The following is a 22,659-nucleotide window of genomic DNA, read 5'->3' as shown; positions in this document are numbered from 1 at the left end:
GATGGGTCCCAAAGGAGTTGACGTGGCTACACAAGGAAGCCAGGTTGAGAGTGTGCACAGAGCTAAAGGAACATTACGAAAGAGAAGGTAAACACTTCAACAAAATTTTAACTTTTGATGAAACTTGGGTTCACTATTATGAAGTAGAATCAAAAAGACAAAGCCGGGAGTGGAAGCCCAACAACCCACCTGTCCAGAAAAAATTTCAAAACCAAAGCATCAGCACAAAGTCACGTTAATGGTGTTTTGGGATGCTGAAGGTCCAGTTTTGTACAATGTACCTCCAATAATACTTCGATTTGCTTTTAAACAAGGTGAAGCCAACCATGAGAGAGAAACTGTGACATTCGCCTGCTTTTTTTTCTTTGGTGATAGTCTTTGGTGTCTGTGTAATGCATTGCTATACTGGCTGAAAAATCGAGGGTGGAAGTTCCACACTGACTACTGTAAAAATGACGTAGCCAACAATTGCATAGTTATGTTTCACAGTTCTTTACTTCCACTGTTCACAATCCCCCCTCCCCAAATATTACACAGTTAATATGGCCAGTTCACTATTGGTTAACTTTTGATAAGCCTCATTAATAGTTTACACGAAAACATCACTATACTGCTACAACAGTTTACCATTGAACACCTATGAGCAATAAAACCTAACCACACAGTTCTAGCAGAATAATACAGTACATATGACACTATTGAACAGACACTGCCATTATTTTAACACACGGCCTATTTGTGTTATATTTATTTCACGGTTCTGTTGATGCATTGTTGTTGATCAAAAAAATACAGGTTTCTTGTCTGGAAATTGGCCATGGACTGACTGTCTCTGGACCAAAAGTCGAGCCTTTATATATCCTCACAATAACAGATACTGAAACTATAAATTGTTCGATGTTTAATTTACAGGAATTACAAGTAAAACATAACTCATTCAGCTAACTGAATCCACTTAAAAATTACATCTTTTTAACAGTTTCTTCTACAATAAAGGTTAGGCTGAATTATTTGTTTAAATAACAAAATTAAAAGACATATTACACAAACAATGCTTTTGACAAACCTGCTAAATATTTTGGAATTAATTAAGGGCAGGCTTTGCAAATATGTTTTCGAATAGAGCCAAATAGATACTTAAAGAATCCTAGTGGTGGTTCTTCCAAATGTTTATAACTAGTACAGAATTTATATTTGTTTGTAAGTCAACAATAGAATTTAAGTTATGAAACAATTACTTATTTCACCCTATAACAAAAGATATTAACTAGGAATAGTCAAAATAAATTAGGAAACTGATTACATACACAAACTAAGCACAAAATTAAATCTGGTGCTATATTCATTAAGACTGAGGGCCAACCTTTCTCTTTTATGAAATTACAGATTATACTCTTGTGTGTTAATGGTAATGAGTCAAAAATGAAAAGATGAATTTAAGGAGGCAGATGGCAAAACAAGAGAGGAAGTAAAGAGATCCCAGCTTGCTTCATCACAAGATGATGTGGATCTCAGAAGAGAGGTGCGATTCTCTAGCAAGACAACGCACGTCCTCATATTTCTCAACTAACCCATGAAACCATTGACAAAATGGGCTGGAAAATACTGCCTCATTCCCCTTACAGTCCTGATTTAGCACCTAGTGATTTCCATTTGTTTGGTGCACTGAAAGAGGCATTATGTGGGATAAGGTTCCAGGACAACGAGGATGCGAAAAGTTTGTGGAAAATTGATTCAAACATAAAGCTAAAGAGTTCTTTGCAGTTGGAATAAAAAAGCTTGTAGCCCATTGAAACAAGTGCATAAATGTTAAAGGGGATTACGTTGAAAAGTAGAAAAAGTATTGTTTTGCTTTTTTTCTCCAGACCAATTTGTCTCTCTAATTACTGAATGACCCTCGTACATCAAATCTGCCAAATAAACTTCACACGGTCCTGTTCAAAATCCCATACCACTTGCCTCGATGTTGACCTCATCCTCACTGAAGGTCAGCAACACACTTCTGTTCACATTAAATCCACTAACAAACAGCACTAACGTTTTCACAGTTGCTGTCCTTTCCATGACAAAACTTCTCATACAGCCTTGGCATTTGTTCGGATGCAGACTACAGCAGGGATGGCAAAGGACTAAGCTTATGAGCCATGACATGGCACAAGTGCCATAGCACTCGGCCTCTCCACACATTTCCCTCACTGTCACAGCAAGATATCTTAGCACTAGGAGGGGGAAGAGAAGTAACTGCGAACGTGCCACATTTAAGTAGCCATGCAAATTATTTTTGCCATACTGAAGGCATAATTCTTATCTGGTATGTAGTGTCGGTGTATGGAAAGATACAGACAATTTCTCAGATTTTTGCACTTGGGTCGACACGAAACTGTGACTTAGTTTCACAATAAAAATGTCTTTCTTATAAAAAATCAATCAAAATTTATAGCAATTTTGCAACCTCATTATGGGGACATGAAAACTCTACTTGAGGAAAGCAATGCAGAAGTCCTGGAAAGTTTTGACATAAAAGGATTTGTCATTAAAATGGGAATTACCTCAAGTTCAATCAGTTATATCTGCATTTGCACAATGGCCCTTTCAACTGAAAAGGCAAACAATCTTTAAAACAGATGTAAGATTGACAGTGTTCTCAAAATATTTCGGAAATTATCCTTTTAATTCTTTCAAGGCCACAATGATTTCTTCAAACCTCATTTCTTTAATGGCAGTGAGCTAAGAGAACTGTACTGTGTTTGTCAGAGTTTGTCCTTTCAATAATGTAATTTTCTTTTTAAATGAAACTCTCTCAAATCAGAAAGAAGTTGTTTCTCACCTTGCAAAGTCTTATAGTGGCCAGGGTGCAGTCAAGTCCACTTAAAATGCTAGGTCTGCAGTCCATTCTGGATGTCCTGGTTTTCAATCCTCCACTTCTTTTTCCTTCATAAATTTAACAATGAGTTTTAAATCAAAAAATTGTTCCATGTATGCCCCTTGGCTTAATAACATACTTTGTCTTTATATAAATTCTCCACACTCTTTGTTCCACCAAAAACTGTTGTAACTGACAGTGGAATAACAACAATATAAGGAAAAGATATATTCCCACTCACCACGAAGATGACAAGATAAGTTACACACAGGCAAAACAGATAGACTGTTACATTTTCAGCCAAAGCCTTTTTCAGAAAAGGAAACACAAACATACATTCACACAAGCTAGCTCACTTCACACACAAATGACCACCACCTCCGGTAGCTTTGAGTCCGAATCTGTCAAACCGAAGAGAGTTGTGCCAACTGAAAAATACTACACTGCAGTAGTAAATGAAGTGTTGCGCTGTACCTAGTACTCCTGGGAACAAATGTGAAAAGCTGATACAGGCGAGTCTTGCCCACATGTGGCCCTCACACTCAAGGCGTGTTCAATTTGGCATGCCATGGCTGGCCCTGCTTTACAGCAACACACCAACTTTCTCATCTCAGCCTTCACTGTATGTAACTAGCCCACCAGCATAGTAGAAAAGCAATTTTTCCTGAGTCATCACATCCAATGCTATTACTGCTGATCCCTCCACAAAACAGCTTAGGAGTACACCTCTTGTCACTCAGTACTATAGTGGTCTTCAATGCAATATCCTGGTTATAACCTATCCTCCTCCTGCACCCATTTCCTGCCCTATAGCTCCTATGCCTGTGACTGTCCCTACTGTAATACTTGCCCTATGCACTCTCCTACCACTACCTATACCAATCCTGCAACAAAGACCTAGGTGCTTGTTTCACCATGCATGCCATCTGGATTATTCTCACAGACACTAGCCTCTGAGAACTCTGCAGGTGAGAACTGGCTTTACAGCATGTCCCAATTCTCACCATCCACCTGGCCTTAATGTGTGTTAATTTTTCTTGGCCTCTGAGTTTCTTCTCAGAAACTATATCTTTCATCACTAACTTTTAGTTTTCTAGATCTTTTATAAAAAAATTTAATTTTCTGAACCAAAGGAAGGTAATTTTACTCTCATCCTTTTATGATCTCCACTCCTTGGCCCTCTGCCACTGCTGATTTTCAAATTAATTCTTAAATGGTCTAGTTTCTTCCCGTCTGTCCTCTCTTGATGAATGAGAATGTGAGGCCATGAGTCATCTCCCAGCTAGTGGATACTGTACAGGGAGCCCCCTGATTCTGAAAACTATCATTCTTGTCACTTGTGTTGCTATATCTGCCACTACTTGATAAGTGAAATGCCAATGTCTTTAAGAAATTTCTGTGCCTCATTACTTCTCTTTTAGCCACTCCCATTTTGTTATGCACATCTTGTGTTCAACAGTGAATTGTTATATATATTAGCTCAATAAAAAAATAAATGGATGATACAACTCAGAATTCACACTGTGCATTTATTGTTACTGACAATGAACACTGTAATACGAGGATAAATCAAGGTTAGAAGATGATAGTGTTCTGTGAACATACGGATCTTAAAATAAGAAACGAGCTTAGTTGAACACAGAGTGACACAAAATTTACTGTGGTGTATTTAAAGGAATCGTTTTGGTTTTTGCATGATCTGAGCAAGGTAACTGCTGCAAAATATAAATCCATAGGGCTGGATAAAGATTTAAACGCCGCTCTTCCCAGTGTCTTTAACAACTTTTATGACACAATAAGCAGGATTTAAGATACAATGAGTCAAACAATACCTTACCAGATGGACTCTCAATCACAAACTGTCAACCAGTAAGCTGAATTGTATCCAACACTACAAGTACAGTATTAACAGTAACTTCAAAAAATTACCTGTAGGAGGTCGTGTACTCACCATTAACTTGGTAGTGACCATGGCTGTCTTGGGTACTTCTAGAGGATGTCAGTTCATGTGGGGACATGTCCACTAGATTTGACTGCAATAGCTTCTGTGTGGCCAGAAGAGCTGCAGCAGCTCGGTCAGTGTCCTGCAAAAGATATTCTATCACTAACAGTATTATGCACTACTTTGAAGCTTTTGGATGATAATTTCAGAAAATCATGTAAAATTTCAGCTAAAATACAACTTTTCATCCAACGAGTCCTTTACTTCAAAATTCACAATCAGTGGCACCAACTCTGTCACTGATTTATTTCTCTGCAAGAACACCATGATATATTTCTTTTATTTGACTTCTCCACAATTCAATCAAATAGAATTCTTTACTACTTTTATTGTGTTCCCTAATTCATTTCATCTGTTTGTTTTCGAGCTTTGATCATGACAGAAAAAAATTCTATTTCTCCTCCAATCTGAAAAGTAACAAGTTTGATGTTTTCTGTAAGTATGCCTTCATGATACAACAATTCTCTGAAGTTTATATGTTTCATATTTTTAAGGTAAAACTCCTAGCATTAAAAACCAGTACTGTGGAACCTCACTTTATGAGCACCTCCCAAACTCGCGAACTAGCGATGTTTTGCTTAACGGGTGACAATGATTTAGTGTTAGGTCACCAACTGTACGCGCACTGCAGGGGAAATTTTCAACAATATGAGCATCCCCATGAACCATGGACCTTGCCGTTGGTGGGAAGGCTTGCGTACCTCAGTGACACAGATAGCCGCACGGTAGGTGCAACCACAATGGAGGGATATCTGTCGAGACCAGACAAACATGTGGTTCCTGAAGAGGAGCAGCAGGCTTTTCAGTAGTTGCAGGGGCAACAGTCTGGATGACTGACTGATCTGGCCTTGTAACACTAACCAAAACGGTCTTGCTGTGTTGGTACTGTGAACGGCTGAAAGCAAGGGGAAACTACAGCCGTAATTTTTCCCAAGTGCATGCAGCTTTACTGTATGGTTAAATGATTATGGCGTCCTCTTGGGTAAAATATTCTGGAGGTAAAATAGTCCCCCATTCGGAACTCCAGGAGGGTACTACTCAGGACGACGTTGTTATCAGGAGAAAGAAATCTGGCGTTCTACGGATCAGAGTGTGGAATGTCAGATCCCTTAATCAGGCAGGTAGGTTAGAAAATTTAAAAAGGAAATAGATGGGTTAAAGTTAGATATAGTGAGAATTAGTGAAGTTCAGTGGCAGGAGGAACAAGAATTTCGGTCAGGTGAATACCGAGTTATAAATACAAAATCAAATAGGGGTATTACAGGAGTAGGTTTAATAATGAACAAAAAAATAGGAGTGCGGGTAAGCTACTACAAACAGCATAGTGAACACCTTATTGTGGCCAAGATAGACACTAAGTCCATGTCCAACACAGTAATACAAGTTCACATGCCAACTAGCTCTGCAGATGAAGAGAGTGATGAAATATATGATGAGATAAAAGAAATTATTCGGGTAGTGAAGGGAGATGAAAATTTAACAGTCAGGGGTGACTGGAATTCGAAAGTAGGAAAAGGAAGAGAAAGTAGGTGAATATGGAATGGGGGTAAGAAATGAAAGTGGAAGCCGCCCAGTAGAATTTTGCACAGAGTATAACTTAATCATAGCTAACAGTTGGGTAAAGAATCATGAAAGAAGATTGTGTACATGGAAGAGGTCTGGAGATACTGGAAGGTTTCAGATAGATTATGTAACGGTAAGACAGAGATTTAAGAACCAGATTTTAAATTGAAACACATTTCCAGGGGCAGATGTGGACTCTGACCACAATCTATTGGTTATGAACTGTAGATTAAAACTGGAGAAACTGCAAAAAGGTGGGAATTTATGGAGATGGGACCTGGGTAAACTTAAAGAACCAGAGGTTGTACAGAGTTTCAGGTACAGCATTAGGGACTGATTGACAGGAATGGGGAAAAGAAATACAATAGAAGAAGAATGGGTAGCTTTGAAGGATAAAATAGTGAAGGCAACAGAGGATCAGGTAGGTAAAAAGACAAGGGCTAGTAGAAATCCTTGGATAACAGAAGAGATATTGAATTTAATTGATGAAAGGAGAAAATATAAAAATGCAGTAAATGAAGCAAATGAAGCAGGCAAAAAGGAATACTAACGTCTCAAAAATAAGATCGACAGTGCAAAATGGCTAAGCAGGGATGGCTAGAGGACAAATGTAAGGATGTAGAGGCTTATCTCACTAGGGGTAAGATTGATACTGTCTACAGGAAAATTAAAGAGACCTTTGAAGAAAAGAGAACCACTTGAACGAATATCAAGAGCTGAGGTGGAAACCCAGTTCTAAGCAAAGAAAGGAAAGCAGTAAGATGAAAGGAGTATACAGAGGGTCTGTACTAGGGTGTTGTACTTGAGGGCAGTATTATTGAAATGGAAGAGGATGTAGATGAAGATGAAATGGGAGATATGATACTGTGTGTAGAGTTTGACAGCACTGAAAGATCGAAGTCGAAGCAAGGCCCAACAAGTATACAACATTCCATTAACAGCAAAGCAGCAATCTTCTGGTGCAACAAGAGGAATGCTGAAACCATAGAATAGGTTGCATCGTACATTGAAAATCATCACCCCGATAAAGCAGTGGCTACACATGCTACAAATTTATTTGACGATAATGGTGTGACGCATTTTTGCCAAGTGTTGAAGCTTCAGCAGAAACAATTGACTATAGATAGCATCCTGATAAAAAGGAATTAGTTACATATCGTAAACAATAAAGTATGTAATACTTTATGTATAATTTTCTTTGAACAAATGGCTTGAATAAGATAAAACTTTTAGTACTATTTCTGAATGGAATGTACTATCATATTTTACAGCAATTTATACGGGATCAAGTGTTTCACTTAGCGACTGTTTTGCGCTATGAGTAACATTCTGTAATGAATTATGCTCAGCTATTGTTAGTTCAATACTGTATTGCAGTGACCTTCCCACTTGCTTCGGCAATCTATGGACCCAGGAGGCTTGACATGCTTTGACTGTCACCAGAAGATTGCAGCAGCAGTCACAATTCAACACAATGTCATCGTCACCATGAATCCTGCAAGCTGTCAATGTGAAAGGCACTGATGCTGCTGAGAGGCTGTTGTAGGCTGCTTACACAAATAATAGAGTCATACAGGTTGGGCCCATTTGCAGCTGTCAACCAGCTCAAAGAAAAAGGAGGACACTGATACCCATTTTCTGGAGTGCCGGTCCGGCACACAGTTTTAATCTGCCAGGAATCTTCCAATCAGTGCACACACTATCCATTTGTTGGGTAGCATAAAGCAAGAGCTGCCACAAAATATGACTATATATAAGCCAGCATGTGCACTTAATGACCTCAGTAGTCACGCTACAAATTTTAAAAAGTGCATTACAATAGCACTAAACTAGAGAAGTGTTTGTATCCTGTTTTCTCTACACACAACATATAATTAAATAACTTTTTAATTCAGTAATATGATAAATGTAGTAATGGGCAAACTATGTACAATAGCACTGTTTTGCATACACCAGTCTGCAATGGATGAAAAGTCATAAAATTGATATATTATACATCCATTTGATATTAAAAAGTTTTTCTTTCAACGTTGTATGTTTCATTTAGTAAACTAAATCTCTGGTCGTACCAGTCACAGAGAAAAGATACAAAGATCACAGTATGTTACACATTTTGAGGCCTACATAAACACTAACACTGTACTTTAAATTAAAAATCATTAGACCGTACATTCTCCTAACACTTCACTAGTAAAGCTACTTAATAGACAGGTCGTCAGAATTTAGTTTTCAGAATGCCCAAGAGTGAACAATGACCTCTGGATGTAATGTAATTGAGTGGAAGTGTCCTCCTATTCAGAAGCTAACTTCGAGCTTTGATTTTAGCTAAAATCGGTGAGCTAACAGTCCAGTTGTTTCAGTCCATTGCCTCATTAAATGCATACTACAAAATTAACTCTAAACTGTTCCTCAAACCAACACAGATCATATCCATGATTAAGAAATTCAGGCAATTAAAATGGTCTGTGTGGTACTATAGGAGAGAATGCAAACTAACACAGGGTTTCAACAGATGATAATGCCAGTGTTCAGAATGTATCAGGTTTCCATTCAGTAGTGTTGCGACTTTATCGTGGCTGCACATTGTGTGTACCTGGCACGGCAACATCCAAGGGCTTTTCTGTGGTAATTTTTGGTGTGGTTCTCCTCTTGCTACCTTCAATGGTCACTCACTGCAGTACGTGAATCCAGGACCCTTTCACTTGGCTGGCATGGAGGTTCTGGCTGGAGAGAAGAGCTATCACACCTGCTTGTTCAAAGAAGCTACAGAAACATACAAACATGAGAATAGCTTCAACAAGAAACAAGAAAGCCTCAAATTGAATGGATCCTGAATTACCATGCTCCAGCGAATGATCGTTGCATGTTCCAAGAGTGGAACTGCACCAGAATTGCCCATGGGAAACGCCTTTGATGTTGGCACGACTGGTACGTATAATCAGTGGCTGTCAGCTTGACTCCAGTCCACTACAAGTGATGGAAGGTGAAGCTTTGACAACGCCAGCCACTTGTGCTGGTGAAACATCCAAAAAATGATCCAACAAGTGTCAGCCAATGAACCCGAGACAGAAGTCTTATAAAACTGAAAGACCTTCCAAATAACATTAGATCCATGCTCTACTCTTTTGTTCTTACAACAAATCAATCAACAAGGAAAAAGATGGAACACTTAAGTCACTCTGCTCATCCTTGCTGTCTGTAGGAGAAGTTTGTCACAATCATCAAGTTTCTCCTGTAGTTTTTTATGTTCCTCATGACACATTTCGAAATGGACTGGAATGGTTAAAAGGTCTTTAACATGAGTTTTTCTGCAGTATCATGTTCCTGAATGGTGAAAAGCACTACAATTGTCGTCGTAATTATGACTGGAACAAATGACATAGCGAAAAACAACAGCGCGAACTTAATAAAAGGTTTAAGAAGCACATTACCAAGTATCACATCAAAAAAAGTGTTTGTTGTCGATGTTCCATTTAGATATGATCTTACAAAACGATCCTGCGTAAATCGCGAGGTATTGGACTTAAACAAACGGCTATATCACCTGTGTTCGAAATTCAAAAATACCACAATCATTAAAGCTAGCGAGTTTGACAGGGAGTGCTATACACGACAAGGATTCCACCTCAACAACCAAGGAAGAAGACTAATCTCGAAACTGATTACCAAAACTGTGAGAAAAGAAATGGCCACCTTAACAGTAATACCGCTGGACCAGGGAAGCCTGTAAAACCTGCTGGTCTGTCTGGCAAAATATTAACAGATATGCTCCAGCAGGATCAAAATAACCTTCAAATCATTCACTCTGAGTCCAGGAAACTAGATGCATCCAAACGTTGTCAAAATGGGGCCTGGCTACCAGCAGTAGACTTACAAACAACTCAAGATATCAGCTGTATAGAAGTGCCCTTAAGAAGACAATCTGAACCCTCATCTTTACTGCCCAGGGTTAGCAAAAATAGTCTTCTGCTCTTACATATTAATATACAGTCTTTAAGAAAGAAGTTGGAAGAATTGCAGTACTGGTTAGAAACTTCCAACTGTGGTATACTTAGTGTAAATGAGCACTGGCTATATTCATCAGAAATTGATCTCAATATTCCATTTGGTTACTCCTTAGCTAGTAGTTACTGCAGATCAACAATTGGACATAGGGGTGTTGCAATATATATTAAGAATAGTCTAAATCTACAATACTTTACTATTGATGTCACAGACCTGTGTATAGACACCATCTTTGAGGCTGCAGTTGTACATATACCTAAACATAATATTATTGTTGCATCTGTATATCGCACATCATCTTCTAGTGAATATGAATTTATGGTAAATTTAAAGAAACTGTTAGTCTTACTAACTAAGCCTAAATATAAATACCAAAGAATCTTAATTTTTGGTGATATTAATATGGATATCAGGGTACGGAATCATATCATAATGGAATTCTTGGATAGCCTAAGAGCTTTTGATTGCTATTGTTTAAATGATAAGCGTACAAGATATAATGCATGCTTAGACAATATAATAAGTAATATCCATGAAAATAATGTTGAAATTGGAGTAGTGAAGTTAGGCCTAGCTGACCATGATGGCCTATGGATTACAGTTCCAGTCAGCATTCCAGATGAACAACACAAAACTGTTAGACCTATGAATGAATGCAACATAAGAGAGTTTAGAACCAGATTAAGGTCAGTTAACTGGAATGACATCTTATACAAAGATATGTGTGTGAATAACACAAGCAAATTATTTATAGAGGAAATTGCAAGAATATTTGATGAGTGTTGTCCCAGATTAGTAAAAAGACAGAATAATAACCGAGCTCATAAACCACAGAGACTAAATAATTGGTTTACGCCATACCTCAACAGCATCAGGATTATGCTTCTTATGTTTAAGGACAGATCTCATAACAGCAACGAGTACAAAGAGATGTACATTAGAATAATAAAAATTTATAGATCTGAAATAAGTTTGGCAAAACGTAGGGCGAAAGATAACTATATTCTTAAATCCAGAAACAGCTGTAAAGCTGCCTGGGAAATAATTAAAAGTGAAATAAATAGACCAACAACTCAACTAGCTATACCCATAGCCCCAGATATCTTAAACTCACACTTTGTTAACTTCAGTTTACAACAAGATTTGTCTCCCCTCAACGCCATGCTTGATGCTAAAACTCTTTTAGGTTCAAATAAGTATGTAGTCCATAAATTCTGCTGGGCAACAGTAACTGAAAATGATGTTAGCAAAGCAATAGGCAAACTAAGTAGTTCCAGAGCAGAGGACTTCTATGGTCTGTCAAACTTTGTCATAAAGAAGATATCAAGTGATCTTCTGCCCCCTCTAACCACTCTCATTAATCATATATTACAGCAAGGGATTTTCCCCGACTGTTTGAAAATAGCAGTAACTATTCCCATATTTAAGAAAGGAGATAAATCAAATCCAAGTAACTATCACCCTATCTCATTAATCCCAATAATATCTAAAATAATCGAAGACTGTGTTCACCAACAAATGAATCACTATTTTGAGAGGAATAATTTGTTAAGTAACTCACAGTATGGATTCAGGTCTAAACTATCCACAGTTAAAGCAGTTGAAAATATTGTTAGTGATATATATGATGGCTTTGAAAATAAATTAATCTCATGTGCTACTCTCCTAGACCTGAGTAAAGCATTTGACACTGTATCTCATAGTACATTGATCATGAAATTAAGACACTACGGCATGGAAGAGGACACCCTGAAATTATTAGAATCCTACTTAAGCAACAGAGTACAATTTGTTAGTGTAAATGGGCAGCTGTCAAACCCACAAACAATAAAAAGAGGTGTGCCACAGGGCTCCATACTTGGGCCCTTCCTGTTTGTAGTGTATGTTAATGATATGCCACAGTATTTACCCTGTAAAACAGTCCTCTATGCAGACAATACAACTTTTATCAATTCAGGACAGACTCGAATCTGTACGAGAAAAAAATAATATAATATTTGAAAAATCAGTTCATTGGTTTAGTGCAAACTCCCTATTCATAAATGAAACAAAAACTGAGGAAATATTCTTTAATTTGAAGGTATCAAACAAAGAAAATAAGTCCGTTAAACTGCTAGGAATGATGATTGACCAGAAACTTAGCTGGGATAAACATATCACATACGTCTGTTCTAAACTTGCACGTGCTATGTTCCTACTTAATAAGCTTAGGAGTAATGTCAGCCAAAACTTACTGTTGCATTCATATTTTGCTTATATCCACCCCCATCTTTCTTATGGTATTCTGCTTTGGAGAAATTCTCCCAGTACAATATCGATTTTCAGATGGCAAAAAAAAAGCTCTTCAATGTGTAGTGGGTTTATCTCCCAGGGATACATGCAGGGAACATTTCAAAAAACTTAACATCATGACAGTTCCTTGTTTGTACATCTATTATTGCTTACTACACATAAAAGAAAACATAGCTCAATACCCCCTTAGGTCATCTGTCCACACCCACAATACAAGACGAAACCACACAATTGATCTGCCATACTCTAGACTGTCTAAGGTACATAATAGTTATAAATATGTAGGCCTCGAACTGTTTAATATGCTCCCTAAAACTGTACAAACAGTATCTAAAAGTAAATTTAAGACAACATTGGGTCAATGGCTCAAAGGTAAAGCATTTTACTCAGTTGATGAATTTAAAGATTGTAAGATGGAAGATTTGCTGTTTTAACATAGAGAAAAGTACCTCTGCCTGTAGTAGGCCCTAAATTTGTATCAATAGCTTAGGATAATTACATAACGTTATCAACATGTATATGATAATGACACAGTGTCATCAACATGAATACTCCCTGCTTAATATAAATCTGTATAATGCTTTCCTTTTTATTGTAAAATTAATAATATATAAAATTCCAAATGTGTGCTATTGTACTAAACTAAATTTCACATGATTTATATATACATTGTTATGAGAATATAACCATCTCTATACTGTAATTGAACTTATTGACGAAGCCCATTGTATAAGAAAATACTGAACGGCTAATAAAGATTCTTATTCTTATACAATTAACCTTGTTGTTCTCTCCGTTTCAAATGACAATAACGACATGTTATAGTAATGATTTAGGGTGCAACAGCAATCAAGATAGCAGCAGAAGAAATATCTTAGTATGCATGATTTTTTTTTAATTTTGCAAACAAGAATGGCACGTGCGCACGCACAAGTAAATTCATATGGCATGATTGATCATGAATCCCTGAAGAACGATGTTCTGCCACCTATTTGAAAGCTTTCTCCACCCCCCCCCCTCTCCCCCCTTTCAATTTGACACCGCGTTGGCAACTTGTGTGCTATTAACCTATTCCAGTAATCCTGCTGGGGTAAGGAGATCTACAGTTTATAATGAAATCCAAACCATGTGTTGTTCTTGGCATGTCTTCACATCACCGAAGTGAAGGTTAGCATAAAGGTAGATTGAAAAATTTTGGCTTCTTATCAGAAATCAATCTAGTGACTTAACAGTATTCAAGCCAGACTTGTTTCTTGGTGATTCAACCAGTCTATGGAAACATTACACTCATTATCAAAAAATAATGTATGCTACTATTTATTCCATTGAATTTTTGATACTGCTGGTGTACCCTGATGTCTTATCTACTCGCCGACACTCAAACTATGTGACACGTCCTGACCACCTTCCATGTAACTCCTTCACCACAGATTTATCACATGTATGATATATGCCACAGACGGTGCCATTTATGCTAGAGAAAACCATTCACTCTATGCAGAAGATGGGAGCCACACTCTTCACTTTCGTCAACAGTTTCTTACATTCATCACTAGAACAGGATACAGAGTATGAAATACACTAGGCAAACCTCGAACACTATCAAATATTACAACTCCAGCAGCCTGAGAAAAAGCTGCTGCATAAGTTCAATGTGTAAGTGTCCCTTACAATCAGCAAGAGCCTCTTATTTGGACCATAACATTATGTAAAACTTAACTTGTACAAAGCTTCTGTTCAGCCAGCAGTAATACAAAATCATGGTAAAAACACACATATACTAACCTCAGAATAACTGGGCACAGAAAGCGAGTCATCCTCAGAATGTGGTTCTTCACTAGCAACACCTTGGGACACTGGGATGAGTTCTCCGACATTCACATTGTTCACAGGAGTCAAAGTCTGGGGGGCATGTCTCCTGGGTGGGCTACCACTCCTATGGTTGCACGTAACATTTAAATAGTGTTAATATTACTGAGATGAGGTGGTGTGGTTGGAGAGATTAAATTACTACAAAATACGCAAATTATATTAATTTTTGGTCCTTAAATACAAAGACTGTTCCATCTTTATTTGACTTTTTCACTAGTTAAGTGCTAAAATTTACAGAAAAAGCCTCCACAGTTCGTATATCGCTCAAAACTACTATGGGAAGAGGATTTTAAATATCTGCCCTACTCCACTGGTCAATATCTGAGGATCAATTATGTTACCAAATTATACCTTCTTCATACATTAAGTACACAAAAAAAATAATCGTTACAGCCTCATTCATTTACATAATAAGAGCTGGAAAGTCCAACAAGTGTCACAAACAAAGCAGAAACAATCATTCACCCTGTCATTCTTGGTGCTTTTCACTGAACTTTGATATCTCCAAAAACATTTGTTTGTTTTGTTTTAAGGTGCAAAAACAAATAGGGTCATAGGCACCCATGTCAAAACTGTGAAACATGAAGACAAAGAGAAGAGTTAAAAACAACTATTTGCCAACCCAAAGAAAAGCTAAAAACAGGGATGCAGAGAATGTTCTATAACATACACTCTACAGAAACGGAAGTCCAGAACTAAAAATTAAATAGTCTTTGTCATATTGCTATGATGGATAAAAGTAAAGCGCGGTCGACAGCTCGCGCTTCGTGGACAGTTCAAAGTTGGGCACAATGTGCACAAAGTGGTGGGGGAGTGTCACTTCACAAACTGTGATGGCTAAAAAGGCAGTGCCCAGTGCCTGAAGTGTCGTAGGGGTTTGAAGACATGCAGCGATACGTCGACTGAGAGCATCCCAGACATGCTGGATGGGGTTTAGGTCTGGAGAACAGGCAGGCTACTCCATTCGTCCGATATCTTCTGTTTCAAGGTACTCCTCCACGATGGCAGCTCAGTGGGGACATGCTTTATCATCCATCAGGAGGAAGGTGGGACCCACTGCACCCATGAAAAGGCAGACATAATGGTGCAAAATGACATCCCGATACAACTGACCTGTTACAGTTCCTCTGTCGAAGACATGCAGGGCTGTACATGCACCAATCATAAACCCACCCCACACCACCAAACCACAACCTCAATACAGGTCCCTTTCAAGGACATTAAGGGGTTGGTATCTGGTTTCTGGTTCACACCAGATGAAAACCTGGCAAGAATCAGACTATACCTGGACTCTTCTGTGAGCATAACCTCGGACCACTCTTCCAACGATCATGCACTGTGTTCTTGACACCAGGCTTTACCGGCTCTCCTGTGACCTGGGGTCAGTGGAATGCACCTTGCAGGTCTCTGGACGAATAAACCGTGTCTGTTCAGTCGTCTGTAGACTGTGTGTCTGGAGAAAACTGTTCCAGTGGCTGTGGTAAGGTCCTGAGCAAGGCTACCTGCAGTACTCCGTGGCCGTCTGCAGGCACTGATGGTGAGATATCTGTCTTCTTGTGGTGTTGTACACTGTGAGGTCCCGTTCTGTAGTGCCTGGACACGTATTTCCTGTCTGCTGGAATCGTTGCCACAATCTTGAGATCACATTTTGTAATACACGGAGGGTCTGTGCTATGACCTGCATGTTTCACCAGCCTCCAGTCACCCTAGTATTCTACCCCTCATAACGTCATCAATATGTGTTCTTTTAGCCATTTTCAACACACAGTCACCATAACGTCATCAATATGTGTTCTTTTAGCCATTTTCAACACACAGTCACCATTAGCATGTCTGGAAATGTCTGCACACTTACTCGCTGCACCGTACTCTTATATGCACCAACACACCTCTGCATATGTGGACTTCTGCCAGCGCCACCTGGCGGTGACCACAGGTCAAATGCACTGCATGGTCATACCCTGAGAAGATTTAAACCCGCAAACCGCTCACCAGAGTGTTGTTTCACCATATATCAGCATTATCCTTAATTTATGAGCATGAGTGTAGTTATAATGGCCTCCTCATGGCAGGAGGGCTGAGAGAAGGTCGCCCAAGCCACTGGGAGAGGCTTAATAACCTGGGGCTTACTCCCATGAAGGGAGAACCAGTGGCAATGCCGAAGTGACACGACCTCTTGACAGATGGCAACACAGATATCACTGGAGGGGACATAAGAACTAGTGGGCTGTGGTACAAGGACTGTAGCCTCGACAGCATTGTCAGCAGCCTCGTTTCCTTCAGACCAACATAACCAGGAACCCACATAAACAGCACAGTGGCTCCATCAAGAGTGAGGAAGTGACGTTTTCCTGGACTCGTTGCACTAAGGGATAGGCGATGTAAAGCGTACAGAGGCTTTGAAGGGCACTGAGTCTGAGCAGATGGCACAATTGAAAAGCCTGTGTCACTGGATGTCTTTGCAGCCTGATACAGGGTGAAGTGCTCTGCTGTAAATACTGAGCAGTGTGCTGGAAGCCGATACCGAAAAATGTTGGCGCCAATAAAAAAGGTACACCTGACACCAAGATCAGTCTGAGATCCTTTAGTGTACACTAAGGTACTATCGCGAAGTTCAATGCAAAGGTTGTCAAACTGAAGGCGACAGAGCGAGGCTGGAATAGTGTTCCTACGAAGCGAATGAGGGCCATGGTGAACATGGGCCGCCGCATGAAACCAAGGTGGTGAAGGGTTCACCCACTGGGAAAGTTGCAGGTAGCATGAAGTTACGCTGCTGGAGCAAGAGCCAAAAGCAAACTCCATACTGGCAATCAAAGGAGTCATCGAAGGAGGAGGCATCAGATGAGTGGCCATGCATGGCGGACAAACAGTACTCACTCCTGCTGAGTAGAAAGTCATGGCAGTAGGACAGCAGTAGTTCAACAGCTTCTGCATGCAGACTCTCAACTGAGCTAGTGTAAAAGGTACCAGTGGCCAAGTGGATGACACAATGGTGGATAGTATTGAGACAGCATAAGAGGGACAGCAATGCAGATGCATAAACAAAGCACCCATAGTCTAGTTTCAAGTGGATAAGGCACTGGTACAAACTGAGGTGGTTTTATCTGCACCCCAGGAAGTAACATTGAGGACTTGAGGGACTGCATACAGCAGGCTGCCAGGTAAGACATGTGGTAGGACCTAGAGAGTTCTGTATTGAGCTTGAGCCCCAGGAATTTTGTAGTTTCAACGAACAGAAGAGCAACAGGCCCAAGATCTAAAGATGGTGCGAGAAACCAATTGCGCCACCAGAAATTCATACAAACGGTTTTGTCAGTGGAAAAACGAAGAGACAGGTCCATGGACAGCTGCAATAGATGGCAAAGTCACCAACAAAAAGGAAGCCAGAGGTGCCCGGCAGGAGACAGGCCATTATAGGGATAATGGCGATAGCAAAAACCATCTTCCTGGATAAAGGTGTCAGACAAGGCAGAACCCACACAGACCTTGAAAATTTGATCTTTTAAAAAGTCCTCAAGGAAATGGGGCAGGTGGCCATGGAAGTCCCAAGTGTAGAGAGTACAGGGGATACCAGTCCTCCAGCAGGTATCGTAGGCTTTCTCCAAATCGAAAACGCAGCCACAGTCAGGTATTTTCACAGAAAACATTCATGACATGGGTGGATAAAATGATTAGATGGTCAACTGCAGAACAGCGTGGCCGAAATCAACTCTGTGCAGTGGTTGGTAAATTGTGAGACTCAAGCCACCATACCAGCCAGGCATAAATCATACTTTCCATCACTCTGCAAACACAGCTGGTGAGAGAGATGGGGCAGTACCTAGAAGGAAGATGTTTGTCCTTACTAGGCTTAGGTATGGATATGGGTATGTCAGTGGCTTCACACCAGCATCTGGGAAACATGCCCTCTGCCAATATGATGATGTACATACTAAGCAGAAAGTGCTTGCCTGCAAAAGAAAGGTGCTGCAACATCCAATTGTGAATAGCATCTGGCCCTGGAGCAGAGGATTGAGAGGAAGTGAGAGCATGATCTAGCTCCTTCACAGTAAAGACAGCACTGTATACACACACATTTCTGAGAAGAGAAGGGTATTGCTCCAGCCTCCTCCACTCATTTCCATTGGAGGAAGGCTGGGTGATGGCGGAAAGAGCTCAAAATTTCTGCAAAACGGTGGCCTAAGGTGTTGGAGATAGCAATAGGGTCCATGATGACATCTGCTATTGTCAGGTCAGAAACTGGGGAGTAGAGCTACGTCCCAGAGAGCCTTCGGAGGCTGGCTCACAGGACAGAGGAGGGAGTGGAACTGTTAAAAGAACTAGGGAACGAAATCCAGCTAGCTTTTATGCTAACCCAAAGAACGCGACGACACAGTGCATGCATCTGTTTATAATGAATGCAGTTTGACATCTAAAGATGACTGTTAAAAATACGGAGAGCATGTCTCCTCGTGCAACTTGTGTTGCGGCACACCTCAGTCCACCAAGGGACCAGAACACAGTGTGATAAAGATGAAGTGTGAGAAATGGAGCGTTCTGCAGTGGTAAGAATAACTTTCGTAAGATATTCCAGCTGGTTATCACAACTGGTGAAATCTTGTTCACTGAAGGTCGCCATGGAGCAGTAAAACCACCAGTCGGCCTTAGTAAGCTGCCATTTGGGCATGAACGCAGGTGGGATAGGAGTTGGTAAATGGGTAGCATACGGAAAATGGTCGCTCGAGTAGGTGTCAGAAAGAATGGACCACTCAAGACGATGGGCAAGCTGGGCATTGCAGAAGGATAGGTCCAAATGGGAATAGCTATGTGAGGATTCAGAAAGGAATGTGGGTGCTCCTGTATTAAGGCAGAAGAGTTTAAGTTGATTACGAATATCAACCAAGAGGGCACCTCTGACAGGTTCTGGGAGAACCCCAAACAGGATGGTGTGCATTAAAGTCAGTCACCGAGCAGCAGAAATGGGTAAGGTAGCTGCCCAATAAGCTGGAGGAAATCTGCCCTGGTGACATTGAATGATGGAGGGATATAAATGCAACAAAGGGGAAAGGTCAAGTGAGGAAGGAAAAGGCGAACTGCAACAGCTTGATGACGGGTAGTCAGGGAGATGGGTTGACTATGAACGTTATCCCTTATGAGCAGCATGACTCCCCCACGAGTTGGAACGCCAGCCTTGGGGTGAAGGCCAGAATGGATCGGGAAGAAATGCGAGAGCTCAAAGCAGTCATGAGGACAATTTTGTTTTCTGAAGGCAGAATACAAGTGGACGCTGCAATTCTAAAAGCTGCCATAAATCCTCTTTGTTGGATCAAAGGCTGCGAACGTTCCATTGGAGGAGAGTCATGATGAGGAAACAATGAAGGCATGTCACCTCGGCTGCTGCGAGTGCCAGCCTGCGAAGACTAGCTGCTACGGGGCACAGAAGCAGGAGGTTCCTGCTCCATGAGGTCTACAGAAGCATCAGCTTTCTTGTGCTGTTGGCCTATGGCGTACAACACAGTAAAACAGTTGGTGGTGTGCACAGACAACACAGAGGCTGGCTGGGCGAAGGCACCAAGTGGCGACACCTTCGAAGAGGATCTTACGGTCAGCGAAGGAGAAGACCGTTTGCTTTTGATGGGCTTCTTTGAGCCTTTCCAGTAAGCAGAGGAAGACTCAGGTGTTGGTTAGCTGGAAGGACGTAGGAAGTCTTCACATGAGTATTCCTTCTCTCCTTTCCAGCCTGCCATTTGTGTAGCTGGTGACTTCGCCCCATGAGGCGAGAGTTTGATGGTTTGTTACACACCCGGACAAGGGGACAGCGATGCTACCATGACACAGGGCGATTTCACAACCTCAGAGCTGAATTTGAGGTCACGTGTCTGCATGGCCATGTCCTTCATGAAGCGAGATGTAGAAAGGACAGTATTATAAGTGCCAGACAATGGAACACAGAGTTTGCGACTAGCCAATAACTTGCGAGCGACCTGGTAAGGAATTTTTTCCTTTACCCAGATCTCCTGGACAGCCCATTCATCAAGATACACGGGACAATCTCGAGAGACAGCAGCATGGTCACCATTGCAGTTGATACTGGGGGGAGGAGGCAGCAGACAATTGCCCTCATGCCTATCCCTACCACAAGTTACACATTTGGCCAGATGTTAACAAGACACTCGAGTGTGGTTGAAACAATGACATGGGTAGCAGCACATCAGGTTCTGAATGTATGGTTGGACTACGATATCTTTATAGCCTGCTTTGGTCTTCAATGGAAGCACCACTCTATCAAAGGTGAGAAAAAGAGTGTGTTTGGGCATTAAGGAGGCATCTACCTTTTTCGTCACCCGATGGATGGCAATGACACCCTGATCAGACGGGTATGTTCGGATTTTGGCCTCGGTCAGACTGTCGAGCAGCCTAGTATAAATAACACCATGGGAAGAATTCAGAATCTACGGGCCTCAACACGAATAGGATAAGCGTGGAGAAGCGAAGTGGCATGCAGTAGTTGTGCTTGAGAACCAGAAGTAGTCTCCAAAAGCAATGTGCCATTCCGTAAACAAGATTAGGATTTCACAGGGCTTGTATCAACACCTTTCTGAATAATACACAAACGTATTTACTGTTGTGAAGGACTGACCGTCTTCAGTACGTGAAACCATGAGGAACCATGGTGCAGCTGGAAGGGTCTTTGAATTGTTAGCCTCATTCTGTTTATGTTTTGTAGATTCTGATTGTGATGATGACTGGCTCATTGCGATTAGCTAATGAGATGCCTAAAGGACTTCGAGACTGGGACCATGGAAAGCTGGAGTTTTAAAGAAATTACTTGATCAGCTAGATAAGTACCAACTGAATTACCATTATTCAAGAGGTGATTCGGTCAAGTGAAGGAGTGAGGGAAGAATAAACAACTGATTTTTTACATCTGCCAAAAGAAAGATCATATGGATGGTACTGGCTTTACTGTAAATAAGAGGTGGGGATAGTCAACTTATGCACTTATGGTGAAATCTCAGACTTTTCAGACTCTGAATCAGAGGAGGACTCTTCAGCTATGGTCTCACATGTGCTCATGTCTAAACTTGAAGAGAAGGATGATTTCTATTATGAGTTATACGAAGTATACAATGAGTGTCTTGACACTATTTCTGAAGATGTCAATGCTAAAACAGGAAAAGAAGATGAATATTAGTCTTATGCAAGGCAATAATGTCAACATGACAACTTAAATGATAATAGGATCAAATGCTTACACTTTGTTTCCTTAATGAATACGGTAGTGGGCAGTACAACTTATAACCACAAAGATGTATGTGAAATGATGTGTAAATTTCCAAATTAAAATAGTTTTAACCAAACTGACCACCTAACAGATGCAAGACGTGTATCCGACTTAATGGCTGTTAGAAGCTATAGGGGCAATCACCCTGCAATAGCAATAATCAGAAAGAAAAATATCTAATGCAAGGAAGGTATGTGGATCTTGGGCAAAAAAATTCCACACTAGTAAGCTCAAGGAACCTCAGAATGCTTAAAGATTTTCCATCCTACTCATGGAAAACCTCGCACTCTGTTCAACAGTGAAAGAATTGAGGAAAGATGGAACCCTAGAAGACATCCATCCAAAAGCTGCTGATGAAGGTCTAAAGAGAGTAGATCAAGTTGTACACAATGGCTGGTTTGATTATGAATATACACAAGTAGTAGCAGTTAAAAATGAGTCCTACACAATAATGCAACACATAAACCATTTCTGAAGATCTGTGCAGGATTACATACCGTATTTACTCGAATCTAAGCCGCACTTTTTCCGGTTTTTGTAATCCAAAAACCGCCTGCGGCTTAGAATCGACTGCAAAGAGGAAGTTCTGAAAAATGTAGGTAGGTGCCGCCACAACTAACTTCTGTCGTCGAATATATGTAGCGCTTCGCAGGCACAAAGATAAATACTGACACCAAAACCTTTGCGTCAGTAAATAAATTTAAAACAAAGGTGGAAGACGAGCTTTTTTTCTCCGCTCTTGAGTTTCAACCACTGCATTTTCATACATTATCCAACAAAGTAAATACAAATTCCGTA

The 22,659-nt window shown here is 40.3% G+C and overlaps 1 protein-coding gene across 2 annotated transcripts in view; it reads right to left on the bottom strand.

Annotated features, from left to right (window-relative positions):
- Positions 1 to 22,659, bottom strand: part of LOC124619489 (sorting nexin-29) — a 177,631-nt gene that overhangs the window by 61,040 nt on the left and 93,932 nt on the right. For both annotated transcript variants that reach the window (XM_047145914.1, XM_047145906.1), the window contains exons 8-9: positions 14,511 to 14,661; positions 4,815 to 4,947 (exon numbers count right to left, since the gene is read on the bottom strand). In XM_047145914.1, coding sequence (XP_047001870.1) covers positions 4,815 to 4,947; positions 14,511 to 14,661 — 284 coding nt within the window. The remainder of the gene's footprint in view (positions 1 to 4,814; positions 4,948 to 14,510; positions 14,662 to 22,659) is intronic.

Source organism: Schistocerca americana, chromosome 1 (genome assembly GCF_021461395.2).
Source record: "Schistocerca americana isolate TAMUIC-IGC-003095 chromosome 1, iqSchAmer2.1, whole genome shotgun sequence".
Classification (NCBI taxonomy): Eukaryota; Metazoa; Arthropoda; class Insecta; order Orthoptera; family Acrididae; genus Schistocerca; species Schistocerca americana.
The sequence above is the reverse complement of the archived record's forward strand: the minus strand, read 5'-3'. Positions and strand labels throughout refer to the sequence as shown.